The sequence below is a fragment of the Heliangelus exortis genome, chromosome 1, assembly GCF_036169615.1.
Source record: "Heliangelus exortis chromosome 1, bHelExo1.hap1, whole genome shotgun sequence".
Lineage (NCBI taxonomy): Eukaryota > Metazoa > Chordata > Aves > Apodiformes > Trochilidae > Heliangelus > Heliangelus exortis.
Window position 1 is genome coordinate 191375000 of NC_092422.1, and position 23179 is coordinate 191398178.

General features: G+C 40.4%; 1 protein-coding gene across 4 annotated transcripts in view; it reads left to right on the forward strand.

The window, feature by feature from the left end:
• Positions 1 to 10391: 10391 nt before the first annotated feature.
• USP6NL (USP6 N-terminal like) overlaps positions 10392 to 23179 on the forward strand; it is a 119890-nt gene continuing 107102 nt past the window's right edge. Inside the window, exons 1-3 of one of the 4 annotated variants that reach the window (XM_071734158.1) lie at positions 10392 to 10541; positions 15710 to 15799; positions 20866 to 20951. In XM_071734158.1, coding sequence (XP_071590259.1) covers positions 20930 to 20951 — 22 coding nt within the window. In that variant the 5' untranslated portion in view covers positions 10392 to 10541; positions 15710 to 15799; positions 20866 to 20929. Of the gene's footprint in view, positions 10542 to 10747; positions 10861 to 15709; positions 15800 to 20865; positions 20952 to 23179 lie in introns of those variants that run through there. The other 3 variants (XM_071734159.1, XM_071734161.1, XM_071734162.1) reach the window with 3 other exon arrangements.

Consider the following 23179-nt stretch of genomic DNA (forward strand, 5'->3'; position numbering starts at 1 on the left):
ATCTGAGCAAGTACTTGCTGAGTAATTTCTCAGGACACCCAATGAAGAGCTGGTCAGTGGAGCTTAGAGTGTGATTAATCCAATCTCTTTAAGTGTCAGTTTTAGAATGAGGTGAATCATGTCCTAAACTTTGACAAGTCCTCCAACAACCAGAATGGGAGCTTAGACACCCAGTTCACATCTAGGCACATACATTGTAGATACCCAGGGTTAAGCAAGATCCACCTGTGGTGGCTACTAGATGAGGAGATCCTCTTGTCTGACTTCTTGTATGAAATGGGCTGTAGAATTAAGTTCAGCAGTCTCTGGATAAGCAGTCTCATAAAAAAGGTGATCAGATGCACTTGAGACCCTGTACACCTATGGCATATAACAAACTTTGCTCAGCTCTTCCATAAAGTTTAGACAAAGAGAAAAATGTTTCCCTTATGTTCAGTAAGGGTTGGGGATCACTGGTTCCTTCTTCCCATATGAAAGGGTGTCTGATGGACAGCACAAAATATTATGGCTTTGCATCTCAATGAAGATATTCCAGAACAACATGGTGAAGAAAAGGCTGATGCAGGCTGTGTGACATGTTTTCTGTATAGAAATTTTCTGATTGTATGGAAAGCCCAGTATGTATTTCAAGTGACAAACTGTGTGTCATTTAATTAACACATACAGTGGATATGTTGCCCCTGACAGAGGATATTTCTAAACTGTCTGTACCAACTAATTATAGTTACTTGATTTTCTGCATTTCCCCAAGTACAGATTTCACCCTTTATCTTAAATGAAGGGGGAGCAGCACTTTTTATTTTCCAGCAGCTCCCCTGCTTCTAATTATAATTCATCTGTGGGTCAAATCCTTGGCTGGAAGGAGTGTATACAGACCAGGATCTGCCTTGTAAAAAAAAGTTACAAAAACAGGATGTGTTTTATTTGACTGGAGTGAACGTAATGGTCAGGGGTCATTTTCATTTAAGACACATTTTTTCTCATGGTTTTCAAATATATTTTGTTACTTATATGACAGCAAAAATAAAATGTATTTTTCTCAGCATTTTTTCTTAAAGCTCTCAATACACTTTATTGGCAGTAATTTGCTACATCTTGCATTCTCCCTGTATAGTGAATATATCACTGCTTGCCTTATCTGCTTTCTCAGCTTTCAGGCTTATTTCCCTCCAGTGGGAGGGAAGACCCTGGGTTCTTTCCAATTTATAGTTTTTAAGAGGACAGAAACCATATATTTTTCTGTAACTTTTTAACTCTTACTTGTGTTTGTCTTCCCAAACTGAAAACTTGGTAATGATTTCTCCCTTTATTCCACTGGCATGCTACACTTTTCCCTTGTTTTTAACTACTACCCAGTGTGTCTCCTGTTTGCCCTGTTCCATTCATTCCCTCTAGAAGGGTTTACAAGTTCTGAAAGTTCACTTCAGGAAGATTTCATAAGAAGAATTTAAGGAAAATAATATAATCTTGCTTTAAAACACTTCCTTCCTCTGTTTTGCTGATGAAGTATAATGATTCACAATAGCATCTGGCCAGCCACTGGTACAGAACTTATTGTTTTAAATGTATTTGTTCCTTTTGATTGTAAAGCACACAACATGAGGAATCCCTGGCTAGTGTTCTGTGATGAGACAGACCCAGACTACAACGTGAGATCATGGTGTCCCCAAATATTTGGAACTGGGCAGAAAATAGCCTTGGCAAACAATCTGTAGTCTTAATGGAGAATTAGAATGGGAGGTCTGTAGTGGAGGGCAAAATGCAAGTCTGAAATTTGATCAATTTTTTAAAGTCAGAGAAAGATTTGAAGAGAAATCTAATCTTCTTCTCAAGGGGACTTTGTAGAAACTTCTTAAGATCATAGATTAAATTCAAAACTAGAAAGGAACCTGATATCTGAATCCAGTTTTGTTGTAACTCAGGATAATGGAAATATAAACTGGTCAAGAAGTTATCATGAACTTTCTACAATCCTGGTTTTGAGGAATCTTGCAGAACACTTAGGGAAGCTGGGTGGTGCTCTGTACCCAACTTTTGGACAGGCAGCCTCCATTCCAAAACCCAAATGATAAACTAAGCATAGTCCAGTTCTGAATTTGATCCTTCATGGATTGGGAACATGGTGGTGATGTGAAGTACTGCACTTGAGCCTCTCACCAGATCACTTGAAGCACTTAATGAATGAAGTGAGACAACAGGACTTTCTAGGTCCTCCCTCCAAGCAGGTCTGGGGCACATGTGAATATCACACTTTTTAAATACATAATTTCAGGCCTGATTCAGTGTGGATCCTAAGGTGGGGCAATTTAGTGACACGAGGTCTCCTTATTCTATAGCCAAAGTTAATTAAATTCACTTCTGTGTTTTTGAACAGACTGTGAAAATGAAGAATTGCTCAAAACAGCCTGTAGTAATTATAAATGTCCTTACAGCTCTTGCTGTAAAGTGAATATTATGGTATGAATGTACAGACAACTTAGCAACAGAGATTAATTGTCTGTCCCATGAACAGATGTTAATCTTCAGTGTCAGTGCTGCTCCAGCCACAACCTTGCTGATCAATGTCACATTCAGTGTTGATTTTTTGATTTAGATCTTTTGCTTTTTCATATACATTGTGGCTCGATAATAAGAGGCAAAAGCTACCTGCAGACTAATGACATAGGGGGTAAAGTTCTTGTAATTTATTTTTAGTTCAGCAAACCATTCTAGTTTTCAGATTTAGATTCTTTAAAGCAAATTTGCTGCATACCAAACACAAGATACTCTGTCCCATCTTGCCTCATTTACAGATGCCCCTGTAGTTTCCCTGTGAACTGTAGCATATTGTAAAGCTGTGTCGTATTCTTTTAATTTTTACACTGAAGGATTTCAAATGGAACCTAACATAATTAGATTACATGTAATCTCTTCCCATTTTGATCCTATTCTCAAGAGTGTTTGCAAAGAAGCTTACTTGAATCTTTAAATGCACAACTTTAAATTGTGCTGACGGAGATGAATAAGGGAAGCACACTCTCAGGAAAACATGCTGATGTGCAGGACAAAGCCTCATGACTTTATCAAGTGAAATAGGTACTTCTCCTGGCAGTGTCTGCTTTAAAATCCTTGACACAATTTTGTAAACTTCTGCACAAAATCTATAACAAGTTGATTCAGAGTCTTTCCTTACCCATTTCTCACCTGAATCGCCACAACCCTTACTAATACCTGCTCATAACAGGGTTCCCAAAGAGAATATAATTTCTATTAAGGTGTCAGCCTTTGAGATAAAATGCAGTTTAGAAGCATTTTCAAACAGCCGTCACCTTCCTGGTAGTACATTAAAAGAGATTATGTGTTGCCAGAGCCAGCAAGGCTTGTCAGGTCAGGGCAAAACAACATTTTAAGCCGATTGGCTCATATATCTCAAGGTATGTGTGTCCTTGCACAAATTCACTTTCCCCTCAACCCAGTATTTAAGAAAATACCCCTTTCAGGATGGCAATAGAAGTGTGGTCAGACTGAATCCTGCTTATTATTTGGAGGTTAGAGAAGGAGAAAAGACTCCAGATGCGATAGGTAATTATTGGATTATGTGGAAACTTTGAGAAAAATAGCCAGTTACTTGATGATTGGTGCCTCACCTTCCAGAAAGCTCTTCTTTGTATAAAAAATTTCTGACAGTATAAAGTGTGTTGCCACCAGCTTCATACTGCTTCTCAGCCTAAAGTTGGCTTTGTTTGCAAAAGATAAGAGGTGCCTTTGTTCTGGTGGCTGTCTACAGGGTCCCCTGGCTTCTTTACAGGATGAAACTGGGCACCTGGTTCCCAGTAAGACCTGGTAAACACCAGCCTCAGCAGTTATCTGTGAGTTAATCCTCCTCATCAGCCAGGAATGTGAATTGCCCAATGGTTCAGTATTTGGGCAGCCTTACTGCCAGTGTGCAATGTTACCATGGGAAATGAACTCAGTTGCTTACTGGTGAGAAACAGCTTGAGAGTGTGGCCACCCTCTAGTTGGCTTGTTTCACTCTACAGTTGCCATATGGGCTTGGTTAGGCAAAAAATAAAGTGACAGGACTTCCATTTCCCTGGAAAGCTATTTCTATAGTTAAGGCTTCATAGGAAACCTTCACGATGCTTTACCCTGAACAGGAGGCTGACTGAACACAGATGGCTCAAGGCAGAGGGGGAAGAATGTGCTGTAAAGCCCAACTTGAATCCCCTGTTTTGTGTTGTACTATATAAATGCTACATGAAGTGGAGCTGGGAAGAGACTCTAAATACACCACTGCTGGAAAAAAATACTTTGATCAAACTAACTGAATATATTCCTTCTCCATCAGTCATTTACACTCCTCTGCTTGTTTCAGCAGCAAATGGAAAGGGTCAGAAAGATTTAACTTTTGCACTACATCAGACAAGTAATTACACCTTGTGCAGGATACACTACTATAGCACAGAGCATCTACACATTTTATTACAGGCTCAGGTTTTCATTTCTTGTAACTTTATGAAAATGTATCCCTTTGATAAGGGAAATTAGGTTGTTTGTTTTGAGTTACTTCAGATATTCTGGTGGTTATGGAAGAGTGCTCTGAAAATTGATTTTATAAATGACTGCCATAAGAGTCCAGGCTCTTTGTCTTACTGTAACTCTACATCAGATCTTCATAGTTTACTAAAACATCTTCCAAACACTGTACTCAAAAATGAAACTGAGGCATTTGAAAGCTGAAGGTGATGTTTTGCCATGCACCATGGCCAGTAAGACCTCCACCTCCTTATCATTTCCTTCTCTTCCTCTGTTCTGTGTTCTAACTTACTTGATTTGGAAGCTGCATGATTTGATTATAGCTTTTCCCTCTCATTCAGTAAATCCCTTCTTCTTCTGGTGTGGGAGCAGGATGAAATCTGGTTAGCAAGAATCTAAAATTCAGATTCAGGACAACACCTCAATTTTGTGTTTTAAACCCATCATATGCTTCAGTTTTGATACAGCCTCATGAGCCTTCTTCAGTCAGGCTTGCTAACTTCAGCAGTTTCTCTGCCTCATTATTTTGCATTGTCTGTCTGGTTGACATAGAAAGGGATCTCTGGGAAGTTGTATGACATGGGATATAGAAGTGACACATTTTCGGTTTTGTGGCATTTTTCAATTCACTGAAAACCTGGTTGTTATTAAAAAGACATTTTAAAAGGTCGTATGTATTCTATGAGTGTATTAAACACTATTCTATGGGTACTTTTAAGAGATAAAAAATACTGAAAGAAAAATCAATGCTTAAAAAAGAGAAAGAAATGAGAATACTGAAGTAATATAAGGAGTGACACAGAAGGACGGGAATGGAAAAAGGCAAGAAAATGCTAAAGGAGGCAGAAAATTTGGGAAAGAAAGGAAGGACAGGAAGAAAATACGTCTTGACAGGCAGAGGGGACAGAAATAGCCCTTTTCTTTAGGCTGCAACAGCAAGCACTGCACACAGTCAAATCTGATTCCCATGGCAGGAGCCACCAAAAGCAGGAAGAGAGGCCTGAATCAGGGAAATCTAAACCTAAGCAGACCAAGGGAGCTCGTAGACAATGGGACTGAGCAGAGGTAACAATCAGAACCAAAAGGGAAGAGAAAACAGTCTTTCAGGCAGCCAGAAAAATGACATCAGCAGTCAGTAACGAAACAAAGGGCAAACCTGCCTCCCACTCCCATCCCTGCTTTTAACACATCCCTTCCTCAATATAATGCAGTGTTTCCATACAGAATGATGGGCTGGTGCTGCCACACACAAACTTCTGCCTAAATCATCTGTTTTGTGGAACTGGCTGATGTTAAGCTTCACGTCTGTGACATGATTAGGCAAGTGACAGACTGAAAGTATCACCTGAAACACTGTCACCCACAGCTTTCATTTTGGGGAAAATAAACAAAAGCAAAACCAGCATGTGATATAGCAGCTGAGTACATTTCATTCTCATAAAATATTGAGGTACTTCATGGCACTGGAAAGAAGAGACATTTGCAACCTATTGTTCATAGTCCTATAAACACTTCATATCAAATCAGAAATTTTGATTGCTATCCTTTGTAAGGGTTGGAGTAGGTTTTGAAAATGGCAAGTCTCAGAGGTTGAACAGGCAATTGCTTGAGCTTAAGACTAAGAGACAAGCTTGTATTTGTTCACATACCTGCAGAATCTGAGCCACACACTCTCAGGGTACATGTCTGTGCATAAATGGTTTGTATTTTGAGTGACACAGAAAAAAAACCCAAAAGATTAGCTCATGTGCCTTAAAAGCAATCTGCAAGCAGAAGCAAAAATGCCATATGCCACAGAAAATGTCAATATCCAACACACCACAGAAGCTAAGCCAAGCCTACTACAAACACAACTTAAAAAGGAACAGTCTAAACCAGTTTTAAGAACTATTTTGGGAGCAACAGACTTCTACTAAATGCTGTCTTTTCAATTCACAGGATGCAGAATTTTATTTAGTCCAGTGGGCTGCCTTAGGTAGAGGCCACCATAGCAAAGTGTCCCAAAACTTTCACATATTTCTAGTCTACAATTGCCAATTCAAAGCCTGAGTTCTGATTTTCAAAGCTGCTGTTATTCTGAAACAGTTCTATGAGTGGCTTGTGGAAGCAGCTGACAGCAGAAGACATCTGCACCAGTTTGCATGCAGCCCTGCAGAGCTGAGTGTGCTCCGAAGACCTGGGAAGCCCAGGAAAGAAGACAGAAACTCAAGAAGGAATCCTGAGTGGTCATCATATGCATTCCCTTCTCCCACAGCAAGACTGAAATCTCACAGGGCTGATTCACCTAGGAAGCCCATCAATACAGCAAGGACAGACTGTAAACAGACCTTGAAGACAGATAAATTTATTTCCACAAAATGGTGCAGTTGGCTCATGTAATCCTGCACACACGCTTTGTGTTGCTGATGAAACTCTCATCATTTTTGCAATATGAATTCTTGTATTCCTTTGAAGTCCAGTAGGAAGGGCTGCAATGTTACAGGGAACAGGTTGCCTTAAAAAGGAATGCTAATACCCTGTTCTTTTGACTCTGGCTTTGTAGTGTCACTGCCAAATAATGTCAGCAGCCAAGCTGAGTGCTCAGCATCTTGATGAGGTATATCCTAAGTGCAGGCTTGACGAGATGGAAGTGTTAGTTTGTGAGTTGTTCAGTATCTTCATTTCTGTGGCTCCAGTCACAGCTGTAGGTGGCTAAAGCTTCTGAAGTTAAAAACAGACCAGGTCACCTTGACGTAACCACTGAACGTTCCCTAACATTAACAGAGGTTACCAGTTCAGGGTGTAATTCAGTGGTAAGGTCCAGACTGCATCATAAATCACAGAATCATAGAATTGGCTGGGCTGGAAGGGACCTCAGAGATCATCAAGTCCAAGCCTTGATCCACTCCCGCTGCAGTTCCCAGACCATGGCACTGAGTGCCACATCCAGTCTCTTTTTAAATATCTCCAGGGATGGAGAATCCACCACTTCCCTGGGCAGCCCATTCCAATGCTTGATCACCCTCTCAGTGAAGAAATTCTTTCTAATGTCCAACCTAAACCTCCCCCAGCACAACTTGAGACCTCTTGTGCCCTCTTGTCTTGCTGAGAGTTGCCTGGGAAAAGAGACCAACCCCCCCCTGGCTCCAACCTCCTTTCAGGGAGTTGGAGAGAGTGATGAGGTCTCCTCTGAGCCTCCTCTTCTCCAGGCTGAACACCCCCAGCTCCCTCAGACTCTCCTCATAGGATCTGTGCTCGAGTCCCTTCACCAGCCTAGTTGCCCTCCTTTGGACCTGCTCCAGGACCTCGATATCCTTCCTGAACTGAGGGGCCCAGAACTGGACACAGGACTCAAGGTGTGGCCTCACCAACGTGGAGTACAGGGGCATGTGGGATCCCCAACAGAAATCCAGACATACCCCACAGCTCTCCTGACCAAGTTCACACTGCTAACTGCAGCCTTCCTGCTTAAAGAGCAGGTGGCCTTGAGACAAGCAAGTTCTCTACTACATAACCCATGCTGCTCATCCTAACTATGTGACATGGAAGACAAATCAGCACGTTGGAGCTGCATGAAGTATGGGGATGGTTTCTAGGTGACATAAAGGAGTAATTCTGAGGGCAGTGTAGATCTAAAAGGAGTCAAAGACCAGGGAGAACCATGCCTGCTATCCTGCAAAGACAGCAGACACAGGCGTTGCCTCTTCTGTGTTCTTGTGATGCCACACAGATCTTTTAAGCATCATAAATAAAAATGATTGCATATATTTTCTCAGATTAAGGACTGTGATAAAAAATGAAGTGTTGGTAGAAACACTATTGCAGGATTTGTGTGTGGGAGTAGTGATAAAACAAGTACACTGTCACTGTCAGCCACTTGGAAAGCTGTGATTTTAGAACTCTTTCACATCCTAGTTATAGTAGTACAACAGGAAAGAATGAGCATATGGGGAAACAAAAATGATGAGATATAGTTTGAGAATGTAAGAAATAGAGACAAGATGGTTCACATGAAGTAGAGAGCTCCCCATGGAAGACATTCATCTTAGCTAATTAGCCATTTTGGGAGGAAACAAATCCCTAGCTGGAAGAATGCTAAGTATATTTTTATATTCCAACATATTCTAAAATTTTTAAAAGACAATTAAGACTTGAAATTGAAGGAAGTCAGCTCCAACCACAGTATCTCTCTTGGGATACTGACAGGCTAGTTAATCCCAATTACTTTCTGAAATGTATTGCAAAGCAATAAATAATTTCTGTTTTCTGTTACACTTTCTCTGTCCAAGGAGAGGAAACATTTAGATAAAAGTGATCTGAGCTGCTATGTCTAGCTGTCTTTAGCCATTTTCTACATAAAATTAATGTCATATGTAACTTTGCTTATGCACAGCTATGTAGATTTCCAAGGTTTTCAGAGGCAGTGAGATGTACTGGCAAGGGGATTTGCCATGACAAGCATGATAGTTCCAGTTTTTCCAGAAGTAACTCAATTCCAGATATTTTTCTTCTAAAATGAGGGAGAACTCTTTGAGGACAGAAAACCTATTTAAAAATGGTAGTATCTGTGGAAAAGATTTATTCATCTTCGGCTAATCAGATGGTAATTATTCAACTCATCTAATCTATCTTGGAATGCTGAAGCAGCGCTTTCTCCAAATTGTCATGAAATGTCCTTTTACTACAAGATTTAGTAAGAATTAATATTGGAAAATCAAAAAGCCCTGTAACTCGTAGTGCGAGCTGTTTGGAACTGATTATTTTAAAGAGTTTATCTTTAGGAGATAATGCTAAATTTCTTGGTTACTATTTAAATAGGAAGTATTTAGATAGAAATAGTACACAAACACAGGATTGTTTAAAACACTCAAAACATTTACTTAACATTGCTTTTTATTTGCATCATTACTGGATGTCTTTTGGTAGTACATTTTAACTACTGTTTATTTTAATCTTGCTTCTAATGCAACATATTTCATTGCTACTTCAAATTCCATCTTAACCACAATGGTTTTTCTTCTTAAACCAAACTCGCCTCTTCTGGCCCTACACTGCGGTGCCATTTGAGATGTCTCATAGTCTCAAGCAGCTGTTTGTCACATTTCTAAGCTTCCTCCTTTCTGGTTTTGTTCATAACTGGGTTTACTGCCCCATGCGAAGCTCAGGGCTGTATATGCATCAGTCATTTGCCCAGAGTGGGAGCAGTCTGCCTGAGGAAGAGGTTGGGCTGGGATCAAAGTCACCTGTGTCTCTTGTGATGTCTGCACCGTGCCAGAGGAGCTGGAACAAGAAACCTGGCCTATTCCATCACGTGTATTTTCACAAGGAAGCCTGACAAGTTCACCCATAAAGCTGTACTTCAGCCCTCTGATACCCAACCTGGTGGTTTACCAGAGGAAAAAGAAAAAAGCAGAGCAATGTGCTTTTTGAAATGAGGGTTCACACAGCATGGTCGGGTGGCCAAGATAAATCTGAGAGGCACAAGGCCTGTTTTGTGTCTTCCCTCATTTTTTTCCCCCACATGATGCCAGCTCCTACCAGGTGCCTCAGCACTGATGGGGGGACGGCCCGGGCAGGTGCCTGAGCTGGGTGCAGGTGGGTGCAGCCCTTGTCCCTGGGGCCAAACGCACGAGTCTCGCTGGGCGCCCGTCCCTACGACTGCCAGAACAGCTCCGGCCTCGGCGAGGGACGGCTCCCACCGACAGCCGACCCCCGGGCACCGACCCCCGGGCTGTGCCCAGGCCTCGTTGAGCGCTCAAGATGGCGCCGGGAGGAGCAGGGAGAGCGCCGAGGTCGGGCACCTCCGCGCCTCGTTGTTAGTCCAAGATGGCGGCGGCGTCGCGGGTCAGCCCTGTGGGACGGCGCCGGCGGGGGAGGGGCCGGGGCGGGGAGGGTTTCCATAGCGGCGGCCGCCGGTGTCACACCGGGGCACTTCCTGGTTGGAGGCCGCCGGTCCCGGGGCAGCAAGCGGGGAAGAGCCGCTGGGGAGGAGGCGGACGGAGGCCCCGGAAGGAGGAGGAGGAGGAGGAGGAGGAAGCCGAGCAAAGGTAGGGACCAGCCGGTACGTCCGGCCATTGTGTGTCCACCCGGGGGTGGGGGAGAGGTAGGAGCGCGGCGGGGTGGCCATTCCGTACCCGGGGAGCGGGGGGGGAAGGGGGCGTGGGTGCGGGGAAGATGCCGCGGCTCCGCTCTCCATTGAAGCGGGCGGGGTGGGACCCTGTTCCTAGAGAGCTGAGGGGAGGCGGGCAATACCATCCTCCCCCGGGGGGAGCCCGGGCTGCTCTCTCCACCGAGAGATGGAAGAGGCGGGAGACGGCTCCCGGAGGGCATTGGGGCGCTTCAGCCTCTTCCATTGCCAGCGGAGGGGTGTGTGTATTTGGAGGGTCCCTGCTGTGTGTGTTGGGGGTCGGGGCAGCGTGTGGGGGGCTACTGGGGGGAGGGGGGGGGTGTCGGATCGCAGCCGACCGTGGCGAGGAAGCCCGAGGGAAGCCCTGTTGGAGGTGTCCCTGGCTTCCATTGTAAGGCTTGAATGAGGTGTGGCGGCGGTGAGGAGTCGAGCCGGGGGAAGGGATCCCCCAGGCAGGGTGGTGAGGGAGCCCTCAGGGGAGCCGGGGGGCTGATGTTGGCCTCCGAAGTCCGAACGGGGCAGGGGAGGCTGTGGAGGGTGTGTGGGGTTTGGGAGGGATTAGGGCTGTGGGTCGGGCAACCCATGGGGCCTTCCTGAGGGCCCCTTTCTCTCTCAAGGTGGGAGGCAGCAGGGAGGTTTCGGATGGCCGAAGCGTTGTTTTAACGCGACTTTCCGGCACTGCTGCTTTTTGTCCCCTCTCCCTCCTCTGCTTTTTTGTAATACTTCAGGTGAAAGTGCCCGGCTGAGTGCGAGTCGTGGTCTGTACAGGAGGCTCCGCAGCCCTGCCTGCTGCCAGCACTCACTCTCCCCAACTTTTTTTTTTTTTTAGTCCCTTGGGACCGCCGGCGAAAGATCCAATCCATTATCAGACGTTTCGGGTTCTTTTCTGCGGTGTGGGTGGTGGCTTGTAGGAAATCCCCCAAAGCCACTGAGCTGCCAGCTGAACGAGAGTCAAGTGGTGACTTTAAACACTGTCGCCGAACCCCTGTACCAGTCTTTTGCCCCCCGTACACTTGAGAATAACTTTCTTTGTGCTGGTTTCTGTCAGGAGCGGGCAGCTGCACAGAGCTGGCTGTGAGCTCTTGCTTTTCACTCGGTTGCAGCGGGACGCTGCATCTGCCTCGCTTGCAACAAATGCATTTTGTGGCAGATCCGTCATGTTAGCATAATTCTATTAAATAATCGTTCTCTGTGGTTATTTAGGCTGATGGGTACCCTGCAGTCTGGAGCTGCAGTCTGACAGTCGAAACTCGAGCTCTGCTGGGCGTGTGTGTGTGGAGCTCGGCGCCCAATCAGCAGAGCCTGAAACCCAAAAGCAATTTGCTTCAGCGCTTTGTAGTGTAAATATTCCTGCTCTGAACAAAGGGGAGGGTGTGTCTTGGGGCTTCTTTCATTTGTACGTCGATAGCTTCCTCATTTGTGGCCAGTCAATGATTTTGTGTAGTTTGTTGGTTTTTTTTTTTTTTTTTTTTAACAGTAGTAGACTTATTTTGCTGTGAGTTTTACATTTGTGCTGTTTTGGGCATTATACTGAGCTGAGATGCTCAGAAGCTTGGAACTGAACTGGGAATTTTTACTATGCTCTTTTTAATAGCCGTGCTCTAAAGTGACTTAGTTTTGCTCCTTCTTAAACTTCTCTTGGTACTGATTGTAACTTTGAAGTCCATTCGGCTTCGATGCAGTGTAAAATAAGTATTTAGTGGAACTGCCTTTTAACTGGGCATTCTCTTGCCCTTTGATTATCCTGCATGGAAACCAATAATTTCCAACTTAATGTTTTTCCAGCCAGCTGTCTATAAATCTTTAAAACATGTGCTTTTGAAATTTATGTATCTGTATTCTTGGACTATCCATAGCATTTTGGTTTAAAGAAGCATATGACAGTAAAATACTGATTTGTGCCAGGCAGGCTGTGTTCAGACTGTTTTGTCTGCGTTTGTGTATTTGAACAGTGCAGTTGCATGCTTCTCCTGTGATTTCTGGTTCTTGTGAACTGGGCATATAAATTCTTAATGTTAAATCCTTGGCATCAAAGTTAAGCAGATACAACAACAACAACAACACACAAACAGACTAAACCTGAATCTTTAATTGCCAACTTAAAGGAAAAGATTTTATTTGGGTAGAGTCACAGAGCATTTAATTATATGTTGTAGTTTACTTGCAAGCTGGCTCATATTAATTACCCTGAAACAAAGTACTGGGTAAAGAAGAGACCTGGTGCTTGGTATGGAAACAGATAATTGAATGTATCAGTGTGCTTGAATTCGAAGTTGTAAAGAGCTTCCCTCACTCCTTTTAAATCTAAGTTAAAATGCTGATAGTAGTTTCACAACTACTAAAGGGGAATATCACCAAGGGCTAGTAGGTGTGTATTAGTTGAGGCAATACTGGTTGAAATACAAGGGTTAGCTCTTCAGGAAAAGAGAAGGATCAAAGGTATGAGTGTGTGGGGTTTTATGGCCTTGTTAATTCCATTCTTTATCTTTTGTGTAGTAGCTAGTAGTGACCTACTACAGAGAAGAGAGAGAGCCCTACACACATTGAAATAAATTGGATTGTTGTCTGAGAGAGAGAAGTGATAACTTGGGTTTTTAACACACATCCTTCTGATAAGTGTCAATATGCAATAGAAAGTGCAGACTTTCTGATATTTGGCAGTGTTGACTTTTACTGTACTGAAATTACAGATAAAAGTTTGCATTTTCCTTTTTTTTTTTTTTTTTTTTTTTTTCCTTCTCTTCTCCAGGCACTTTAAACACTTGAAGTAGTCCATGTAAATGGCCTTCAGCAAAATGATAAGGTTGTTGAGCAAGGGAAACTTTGTAAAGCAAATATGCAATTTTAGTTCAAAGAACAAAACCTGAATTTAACCAGAAGGCTGTATTGGCTGGTAAGCAGCTATTAGCAGTAGCCAAGCAAAATATTTAGATGCAGAAAGTGAGATAAGACTAATGCTTTATAGCTGGAAGTTGGGAGTTCTAGTTGCAGTGGTATACCAAAACATTTACTTTTCATGGTTATAAACCATATAGGTAGTATATAGTTGCCACAATCTTCTCTACTAGTTTCCTCTGTGTTTTGTGACTAGATTTTTATACATTATATGTTGCATATTTATGCTAATGTTGGCCTTAAGTGGTTTTCAGAACTATTGTTGGGGTTTTTTTGTTTTTTTTTCCCTAATGAGCAGCTTTTTCCTGTAAGTACACACAACAAAATGTCACCTGATCCAACGTCTCTGAGGCAAAGTGTTGTTAGTTCATATTTACAAAGCTAAGGTGAGACTGTACCTTTGGAAAATCAAGTTGAGTGGGAGACTTCAGTCTTCCAGCTGTCTGTGTGAAACTGAAAAACAAATTGGGCCCAAAGGTAGTAATAGAGCTCCAGTGGAAAGGGCTTTGGACCTGGGTTGGTTGCCTTCCATAATACGCATTTGATCTTAACATAATAACTGTAACTAGTCTAGTAAATTAATAAATGCCATGGAATTTTGACTAATTTTGACATCAGTGATCCAAAGGAAGTTGAAAAGGCTGCAGTTCTAATGATAGTTTTTAACCAGACACTTTATTTTTGATTAGGCTGTCTTAAATGTTTAATTTAGCAGCCATTCACAGAACATTGACAGGACCTGCAAGTCAAACTGTTCTTCTTCAGTGATTGCACTATCTAATGCCTTTGTGTTTGTCTGTGGGTTTTTATAAAGTTGCAATACTTATTTTTTTCAGCACAGTAATATTTTCTTCCCCTATTAAGCTCCCTTCTTGCATTACTTCTTCAGTAATTCAACTTCTTCAGTAATTACTTCTTCAGTACTTCTTCAATAATTCAACCAGAAAAAGAAGCTGGTTGTAATTTTCAGTCTCTAGCATTACTGGAGGCTTCCTTTAGGCAGCTGGATGTTTTTGTGGTGTGTGGATGGTTTTAGTGTCTATTTTTTTTTTCCTTTGGTGTTTGGGTTTTTGGGTTTTTTCATGTTTTTTGCAAAACTGATTTTAACAACTGATTCAGGGGCCTTCTTATGTGACTCCAGCTCTGTGATAGTCCCTGTACTTTGGCATATTCTGTAAATCTGTAAATGTTATACAAAGTCATACTTTATAACAAGTTAGATCTCTTCTTTTGTCTTTCTGTATTTTCTTTAAGCATTAAGGGATGGGGAGAGGTGAGACTTGAAATCTGAGTCAGCACAAGATGTTATCAGTCTGGATTAGCACAGGTCACCAGGTTCAGCACCTTCTAATTGGTTCTGAAAAGGGGAAATTAATTGCGTAATATCCTTAATACATAGAAACTGTACAGGTATTAGAGAAACTCTTTATAGCTTCATGGATGCACTTGGGTTTTTCTTCTCCTCTCGGCTGTGAGGTGAAGTTACTTTCATTTAACTGTTCTATCACATTTGTTTAAGCTTGTTTTTAGCAGTAGGATGGGGATTATATAATAAACTTTTCCATAATGTACTTGCTGTACTGTCATTGCTGGAGATAATGTCCTCTATATTTTGCTTCAGGGAGAGCCACACAAATAGTGAATCCATATCTGCCCTACTTGGATATATAATTTTTTGTCATTTTGAGTATGAATTGACTGATTGGATGGGTTACAGTTGCTAGGAATGATAACTTTTTCAGGTCTGGTTTCTGAGGAGGAAGTGGATGCTAATGCTGACCTAAATGACTGAACACAAATGGGTGAATGTTTAGTAAACTTAGGTTTTTTTATCTTAGAGATACTGCAACTTCTTGTTGCTGAAAGAAAATACTACTTTGGTGTATTCAGTTGCTGTACCCATATTGTAGTCTTGCACTTTCAACTTCCTAAAAACATTTCTTATCTTTTGGGAGCAGTTCTATTTTCTGAACTAGTACATGCACACAAGTTAAGTAAATGCTAGAAGAAAGTACAGGTTGTGAGCTGATAAACTTCAGAATATATCCACAAGCAGTAAAGTTCATCAGTCATAACAAATACCTCTTTGTGTTGCATTTTTTGACAAAGATAGTGGGAAAGGGGGTTTATGTATAAACATTCTAGTTGTTTGAAGTTGAAAAAATTGTCTCTTTATTTTCCTACCATCATCAGGACATGTATACCTCTGAGAAACCTTCTCCAACAGGATTCCTTGCTTCAAGATCTGTCTTGGATTATTCGAGAAGAAGTTTCCAGTCATGAGTGAGTAGATTTCTTTATTTAAGAAAAAAAGAAACTCTTAGTTTGCAGTTTAGAAGAAATGTACTTCTGTAGAGGGTTTTGGAAGGTGGTTCTTCCTCAAAAATATTAATCCTGAGGCTTGTCTCCTCAGTCCTTTAAAAAAACAACAAAATACAGCTGAGGTTTAGCAGATACTGTTTTTGATCTGAGAATATTTGATCAATGTGTGCTCTGTAAGACTTGTGTGTTGGTAGAGTGGGATCATTCTTAAGGTGAATTCTGTAACAAGCTGATATTTGTTTTTTCAGTATAAATAAAATGTATAACTCTGTGGGGGAAAATGGCTTAGGTTTGCTAAGAACTCCAAAATATCAGACTGTCCAATAAATTAAAATAGCTGGTAAAAATCCAATGTAAAATGAATGGACTTCATTTTATGGGAAAAAATAAATATATTACTCAAATTCCAGTGGAGACGTCTGATCCCAAAGGAATTTTGGCATGCACTGAAAAGACCTGAGCCACAGAAAATTGTGACTTAAGATTTGTTTTGGTGAAAAAACAGATGAAAGACACCAGAAGTTTTGTTTTAGGCCATAGTGAACTGTTTTGAGTACTTAAAGGTCTTTGATAACTTTTTGCGGATGTGAGATTTCTTAATTTAATTCTTGGCAGCAGGATTGGCTAGCCCTACACCATGTAGAAATAAGGATATAACTTCATATGCACAGGAACTGTATTTATAATGTAGCTTAGTTTCACCAGAACTGTACTGAGTATGTTGAAGAATGAACATCTAGTTCACAGGATAATTATATCCTATGCTAGCAAAATAAGACCGTTTGATTTTCTGGGAGGAAGTGAGCGAAGAAAATTGTTGGTTAAATTTCTTGTCAAACTAAATGAAAAAGTTGTTGACATCTGGAAGAAAAGCAGAATGATGGAGGAAATGCTAAATGCAGCTAAAGACAAACTACACCAAAAAAGGGGCTGAAAGAAGTGCTAAAATCTAGGGTTCATGCTCAGCACAGATTGAGCTGCTTTTGTATTGTATAGAACTAGATCTGTTTCCACTTTTTATTGCTGTTCACACTTCTTTACATTCTGACATTTAAAGTACTTGCTGTAGTGCATAGCCAACTTTTCAGGCAGTTATTCAAGTACCTGAATATCCTGATTGGCCAGATGCAGCTGTACAAATCTCCATTTGTTTCATAGAGCATCTCACAGTCTTAAACATAACAAATACCTGTAAGTCTTTCTACCTTTTGAATCATAGTTGCTGTGTTAAGTGTGACTTGCCAAGGTGCTGTACAACAAATACTGTCTTGACTAAAACAGAGTTCATTTTGATGGTATTTTGACATGATTCCAGACTGCTGAGTTTAGCTTTATATTAGCATATTCATATTCCATATTCAGAGGGAAGTGCTTTTTGTGTGGTTAATATTAATAATGTTATGCAAAATACAGTGTCTTCTTTGCAGGACACCAGGTTCCTGTGGTAGATAAGATAAGCTTAAGTCCATACTAAGTGTTGGGCTTCAAGGGCACACAAGAAGATGCTGTTGGTTTTTTTTTGTTTTTTTAAACATGGTTTTGAGAAGATTAGATTTATGTTCAGCTGGTGTTGGTTTTCTTATTTTATGGTTTACTACAGAGAAACTTGAACTATTAGCATGGTTGAAATCGTTTTAGGTTTTTTTCTTCTAGATACCTCAGTCTATAAGTTATTTTGTGGTGATGTATTTACTTGCATACTTCTGTACCTACAAGCTTATTTACAAAATCTGTGGAAACCCAGAACAGCAAGGTGTGTTAAATGTGATGGCAGTCTCTAGTGTTATGAACTTGGACATAACCCAGTGTAATTTAAATGGAAAATGTATCTAAAATTATGATCTAGAATGTGGGGACATCAGACTTAAGAAGGCAAATAACTTCTTGGTTAAAAACCCCCTCAGAAAGCTGTTATGTGCAGGCTATGTTACAGAATCCTACTTTTTATTTTCTTGTTATACACTTAATGCAATATATATTTCTCTTGCTGTTTGACTACTGGATGTTCTAAAATCTTGGTTCTGAAATTATTAAATCCCTTTTCTAATGTCTGTTCTAAAATTATTCACAGGCAGTTCATATCTGTTTGGTTTTCTGCCAACCATGGCCATTAGCTTGAAAAGCCTTGAATTTGTTGTTTTAGCAGTTTGTTACATAGAGCATATCATTTTATCAAAGCAACTAGCAGAAGTAAATCTAATATCTTGGTATTTAAGAAGCACTCACACAAGCTTATTTTTAAGCAAATGATCAGATAAAACTTTCTGCAAAATGAATAGGGGAGATGATGCTGTTGTATAACTTGATAGTTTAGGTGTGCAGGTAAGTGCTTTGTCATCATTTTGTATTGGATCTTCAGTACTGGGGAAGAGTATTGACAGAACTGCAGTGCCCACCATTGATAGGAGTTGGTTTTAGTTTTTGTGCAATACAGATTATTTGAAAAGGTGTAAAAACTCAGACAGCCTCTGTCTTAAGGCTTTCATTTCTGTTAAATGCCTTTATAAATGTGTGTTTTCATAAATAAGGAGAAGACAAATCTGTATTTCAAATTATACTGCAATACTGTGACTCGTAGAACAGGGAGGTCACATGCTTTAAGGGCAAGAGCAGACAATGTAGCTCAGGCTGATTTTGATTTATATTGTATTAAAGATAACTTGTCAGGATGTGTGTAACCTACCTAGAATGTCACACTGCAGAAAAAAGCATTGATTTAATTTTCTATGTTTTCTCTAGCTATTGACATTTAGCTGCCAGAAAATATTTAGTGTCATGATAAATTCTTGAGATGATTAACTATGCTTTTTATGCCTGGAAGTTTTCTTGTTTGAGGGAGAATGCAGTGAACTTATTTGAGCTGCAGTGAACTCAGCTTGCAAACAATTAAGCTAAATGCAAGTACACACAGTTGCAGCAAGCTGCTGACATCTTCCTTTGTTCTCCTTAAATATGTATGATGCAGTGCCAACTTTATTTTTTTTTTAAATTATTATTCTGCTCTCATGATAAATTGTGCAGAATAACTTTTTCTTGGTTTTGTCCCTTTGCTTTTAGTTTTGTTCAGTGTGTGTAGATGGGCAGTTAACCTGCTCTGCTTCAGTATCATCCCTTCAGGTTTTGTTCCTGATTTACTGAGGTTAGCAGTGCTTTCTGTGTGTTTGGAGAGAGTCTGTGTAATGCAATCTTACATTCTGAAAATGGTCAGTGTGGCCTGGTAATGAGGTGGGAAACTTTTTGCTTCACCAGTTCAAATCAAGACCACAATGGTGTGATTAAAGGCTGCTTCTGTATGATGGTTGGTTTTTTATCTTAACCTCTCATTACAGCTGGCTTTCTAGTTTGTGTTCACAGAGGAACCTTAGGGTTTTGTGATTTCTAAAAAAACCTACCAAAACAAAAAATATTTTTTTCCTTTCTTTTGTGTGCTCATAGAGAGCCAGGTTTGGCTGGGAGCTTCTCTGCTCATGAACTCAGAAATTGAAACAAGCCTTAAGGTTAGCCCTAACAAAAAAAGGTACAATGCTTTAGCAAGTGTGCATTGTTATTTCTATGCCTGCAACCAATAAAAAGTGTTTTCTGGGCTTTTATAAAGCTTCCTAGGCTAAAAAAAATAAATCTCTTTGGTTAAGGCTGGATCAATTTTTCTCCCTCACCTCCAGCCTTCCCCTCGTAAGCCAGAAGGAATTTGTGGTGAACTGAGGACCAAGTTCATAAAATAAATGTTGGCTAATGGACCAGCTTTAGTGGTTTACAGAGAGCATGAGGTGGCTGTGTGTTTTGGGGTGAAGTGTTGCAAATAGTTATGAGTATGATTGATGTAGTTTAAGAGGCCTTGTAGTAATCAGTTCTTTTCAGTGAGCTGCAATTGAAAGAAAGGAAAAAGGTGTGAGTTCTGATTCTTAGATAAAACTGCATGCTGGGGAAGGAAAGCTTTAGAAGTAAGCTAAGATACCTTTATGATGAAGTATAATAGTGAATAGCTAAAGGATGCCAGATTATTATGTTCAGTTCTAAGTTTTTGTTTTATTTTTGAACCATGAATTCTGAAAACCCATTCATGAGATATGAGCTTGAAGATTCAGTATGTGAAATGTTTTCTTTAGCAATTGTTCTTCCAATTTCACAGTACAATCATCTTCTAATCTTTAGAAACACTGTGACTCAAGAAGTAAAGAATAAGCTGTTGTATCCTAGGGCATCTTTATAAATAGTAATTCTCTAAGAAGAACTGAAGATCTGAGTGATGAATACTTGTATGGCATAGGTGATAAAGAACCATAATGCATATTTGAAGAAGCTTAGTTTGAAGACTTGGATTATGTTAAAAATATTTAAAAAGTTAATAATAAGCCCTCTAATTCAGCTGTCTGGAAAATAATGAAACCTACAAGATACTTAAATTATTAATATCTCCATAAAAATTAGTTAATTTATAGCATGAGTATTTATCTTAATTTGCTCTGGTTTTCCTTGAAATTATCAGGGGGAATTTACCACAGTTACAAATGAGCACTTGGAACAGAAGAAATCGGGTAGTAACTTTTTTTATTTTTATAGTGGGAGGATGAAGCATGAAAAATACATGTGTACAAAGTTGTTTGGCTTCTGAACTTAGCTGTCAGGAGAAGCACCTACGTTACTATTCTTGATCTTGCTTCACTGTTACTTTCATGTTGTCTTAACTTCTATTTTCTTCAGATACTGTTTGTTAATGCTGTATCTGCTGGCTGTCTCCTGAATAGTGCAGGTAGCACTCCAGGGAAGCTGCCAGCAAGCATGCTGGAAATAGGTTTTTGACTTAAAATGTAGACTCAGGGGTCAGTTATTGAGTAACAGAAACTGTGTGGATTTGCAGAAAAGCTTTGAATGAAGGTGAGTTTCATTAGAAAGGTTTGGGCTGAAGAAGCCAAGGCTGAACTTGAGGTCTTGAAAATTTCATGAACCCCTTCAAACGTTGCCCTTGCCAATGGGGGTGGTGGTGTCCCTGAATTCTGAATTCCTGCATTCTGCCTTGTTTGTTGCAGGAGTGTTCAGGAGATGGAATAAAACTGTTTACTACAGAGCTATGTGAAGGGTTGTTCTGCTGTAATGCAGGGAGAGAAGCACAGAGGTGAGGGTGTCAGCTGTGGGTGAGACTGTCTCCTTTCCAGTGATAATGATGATTTTTTTGCTTGAATTGTGTATGGAACTGGAGTTCAAGTTGCTTAGGAATGGAGTAATCTATGCCAAGTGAGGAGAGGCATCTCCAGAGGGCTAATCAGATCCAGAGATCTTTGATGACCCAGTTTCTCACCAATGCTGTAAGCAGACAGCTCCTCTAAATGCAGAGGGTGCATCAGCTGCAACATAAACCCAAACACTTTGCATGCACAGAGTGGATGCATCGCCTTGAGGAAATGTAAGCATCTTAGCAGAAACTGCTTGTTTTCTTAATAGTCATATTTTGTGATGTTGGATTTCTTCTTATTTATTCAATTGATGTAATTATGCAACTTCTGAGACCTCTTAACTTTTTTATTTTGCCGATAGTATTTAAATATGTCAGTACACAAAAGCTTTTTGAAATGAATCTGCATTTAAAATTAATTTTTTCCTAATCACTCGTTTATTTGTGGTCACTCTAGGCTATTTAGAACTGATAAGTGTTGCTTTCCTTGCACTTCAACTTCATTTTCCTCTTCAAACTGAAAATAAACATTTTGGAGTTTTGCTCTGTAACTTTTTTAGCAGAACAAAATAAATCTTCAACCTCCATAGACTGAAGTGAAGTCACTTTCTTTTCATAAGCTTTGCAGGAGGTCACAGCTACCAAAAATACATTTATCACTCAAACTGTTCCATTCAATAGTTTCACTTTCTAAGAGGAGCAGTCATCACATACTGCTTCATTGAATTATTTATTAAGGTATAATAAAACTAAATGTTTTAAAACATTTTTTTTTAAAACAATGCATTTGCTTAGATTTAAAATACATTGGTTGAATGTTTTAAGAAAAGTTTTTATTTTTTTCCCATAAAGGGAACATCAAGTCTGCCTTTCTTCAGCTGTGCTTTTTCTCCTGTTTAAATTGATGGTCAGACTCAGGGCGGTTTTCTAAAGAAGTGCAACTTGACACCTATGTTTAAGCCAATGTAATTTTTTTTATGTAAACCAAAGTTATTGTCAGTGGCAGGAAACTGACAGGAGAGTTGTGGTGGATGAATTACCATCATGAATGTTGTTGGAGGATAAGTCTTTTTGTATACAAACTTGTTGCTCACTGAATGTCCTTTTTAGACACTTACCCTTCATGCTTATTCTGTCACTTTTGCAGTGAAAATCAAGGTTGAATTATTTACACGTTTTATTTTATGATGCTCTAACTATGTGTGTGTGTGTCCAAAATAGCAAAGATGATATGTTTTATTATGTTTTATTATTGTTACTATGTTTTATGTTTTATTATTGTTATTATGTTTTATTATGTTTTATTATTGTTATTATTATGTTTTATTACAATTTACGTATGCTTAAAATTCATACATGCTACATTTGTACTATATGTATTTTCTATTTATAGCATACTGTTTATACTTAAAATATATAATTAATTTATCATAGAATCATAGAACAACTAGGGTTGGAAGGGACCTTAAGGATCATCCAGTTCCCACCCCCCTGCCATGGCCAGGGACACCTCCCACTAGACCAGGTTGCTCCAAGCCCCATCCAACCTGTCCTGGAACACTTCCAGGGAGGAGGCATCCACAACTTCCCTGGGCAGCCTGTGCCAGTGTCTCACCACCCTCACAGTAAAGTATTTCTTCCTAGTGTTCAACCTAAATCTCCCCTCTCCAAGCCTGAAACCATTTCCCCTTGTCCTCTCACCCCACACCCATGCCAAAAGCCCTCCCCCAGCTTTCCTGTAGCCCCTTCAGGTATGGGAAGGCTGCTATGAGGTCACCTCAGAACCTCCTTTTCTCCAGGCTGAACAACCCAACTTCCTCAGCCTGGCTTCCCCGGGGAGGTGCTCCAGCCCTCTGAGCATTTCTGTGGCTTTTCTCTGGACACATTCCAGGAGCTCTGTGTCCTTTTTGTCCTGGGGACTCCAGAACTGGACACAGAGCTCCAGGTGGGGTCTCACAGGAGCAGAGCAGAGGTGCGGAACCACCTCCCTTGACCCCTGTCTGTGCTGCTTTTGCTGCAGCCAAGAGTTTGTGTGTGTGTATATATAGAGGGTGAGAGTCATCTTTCTAAATTTTTCAGCCTTTTACTCTTTTGATTGATAATCAGTCAAGACTGCTGAATTATTACAAGTGATTGGTTTCCAGAGTAGTACATCCCTTTGGCACGATAAC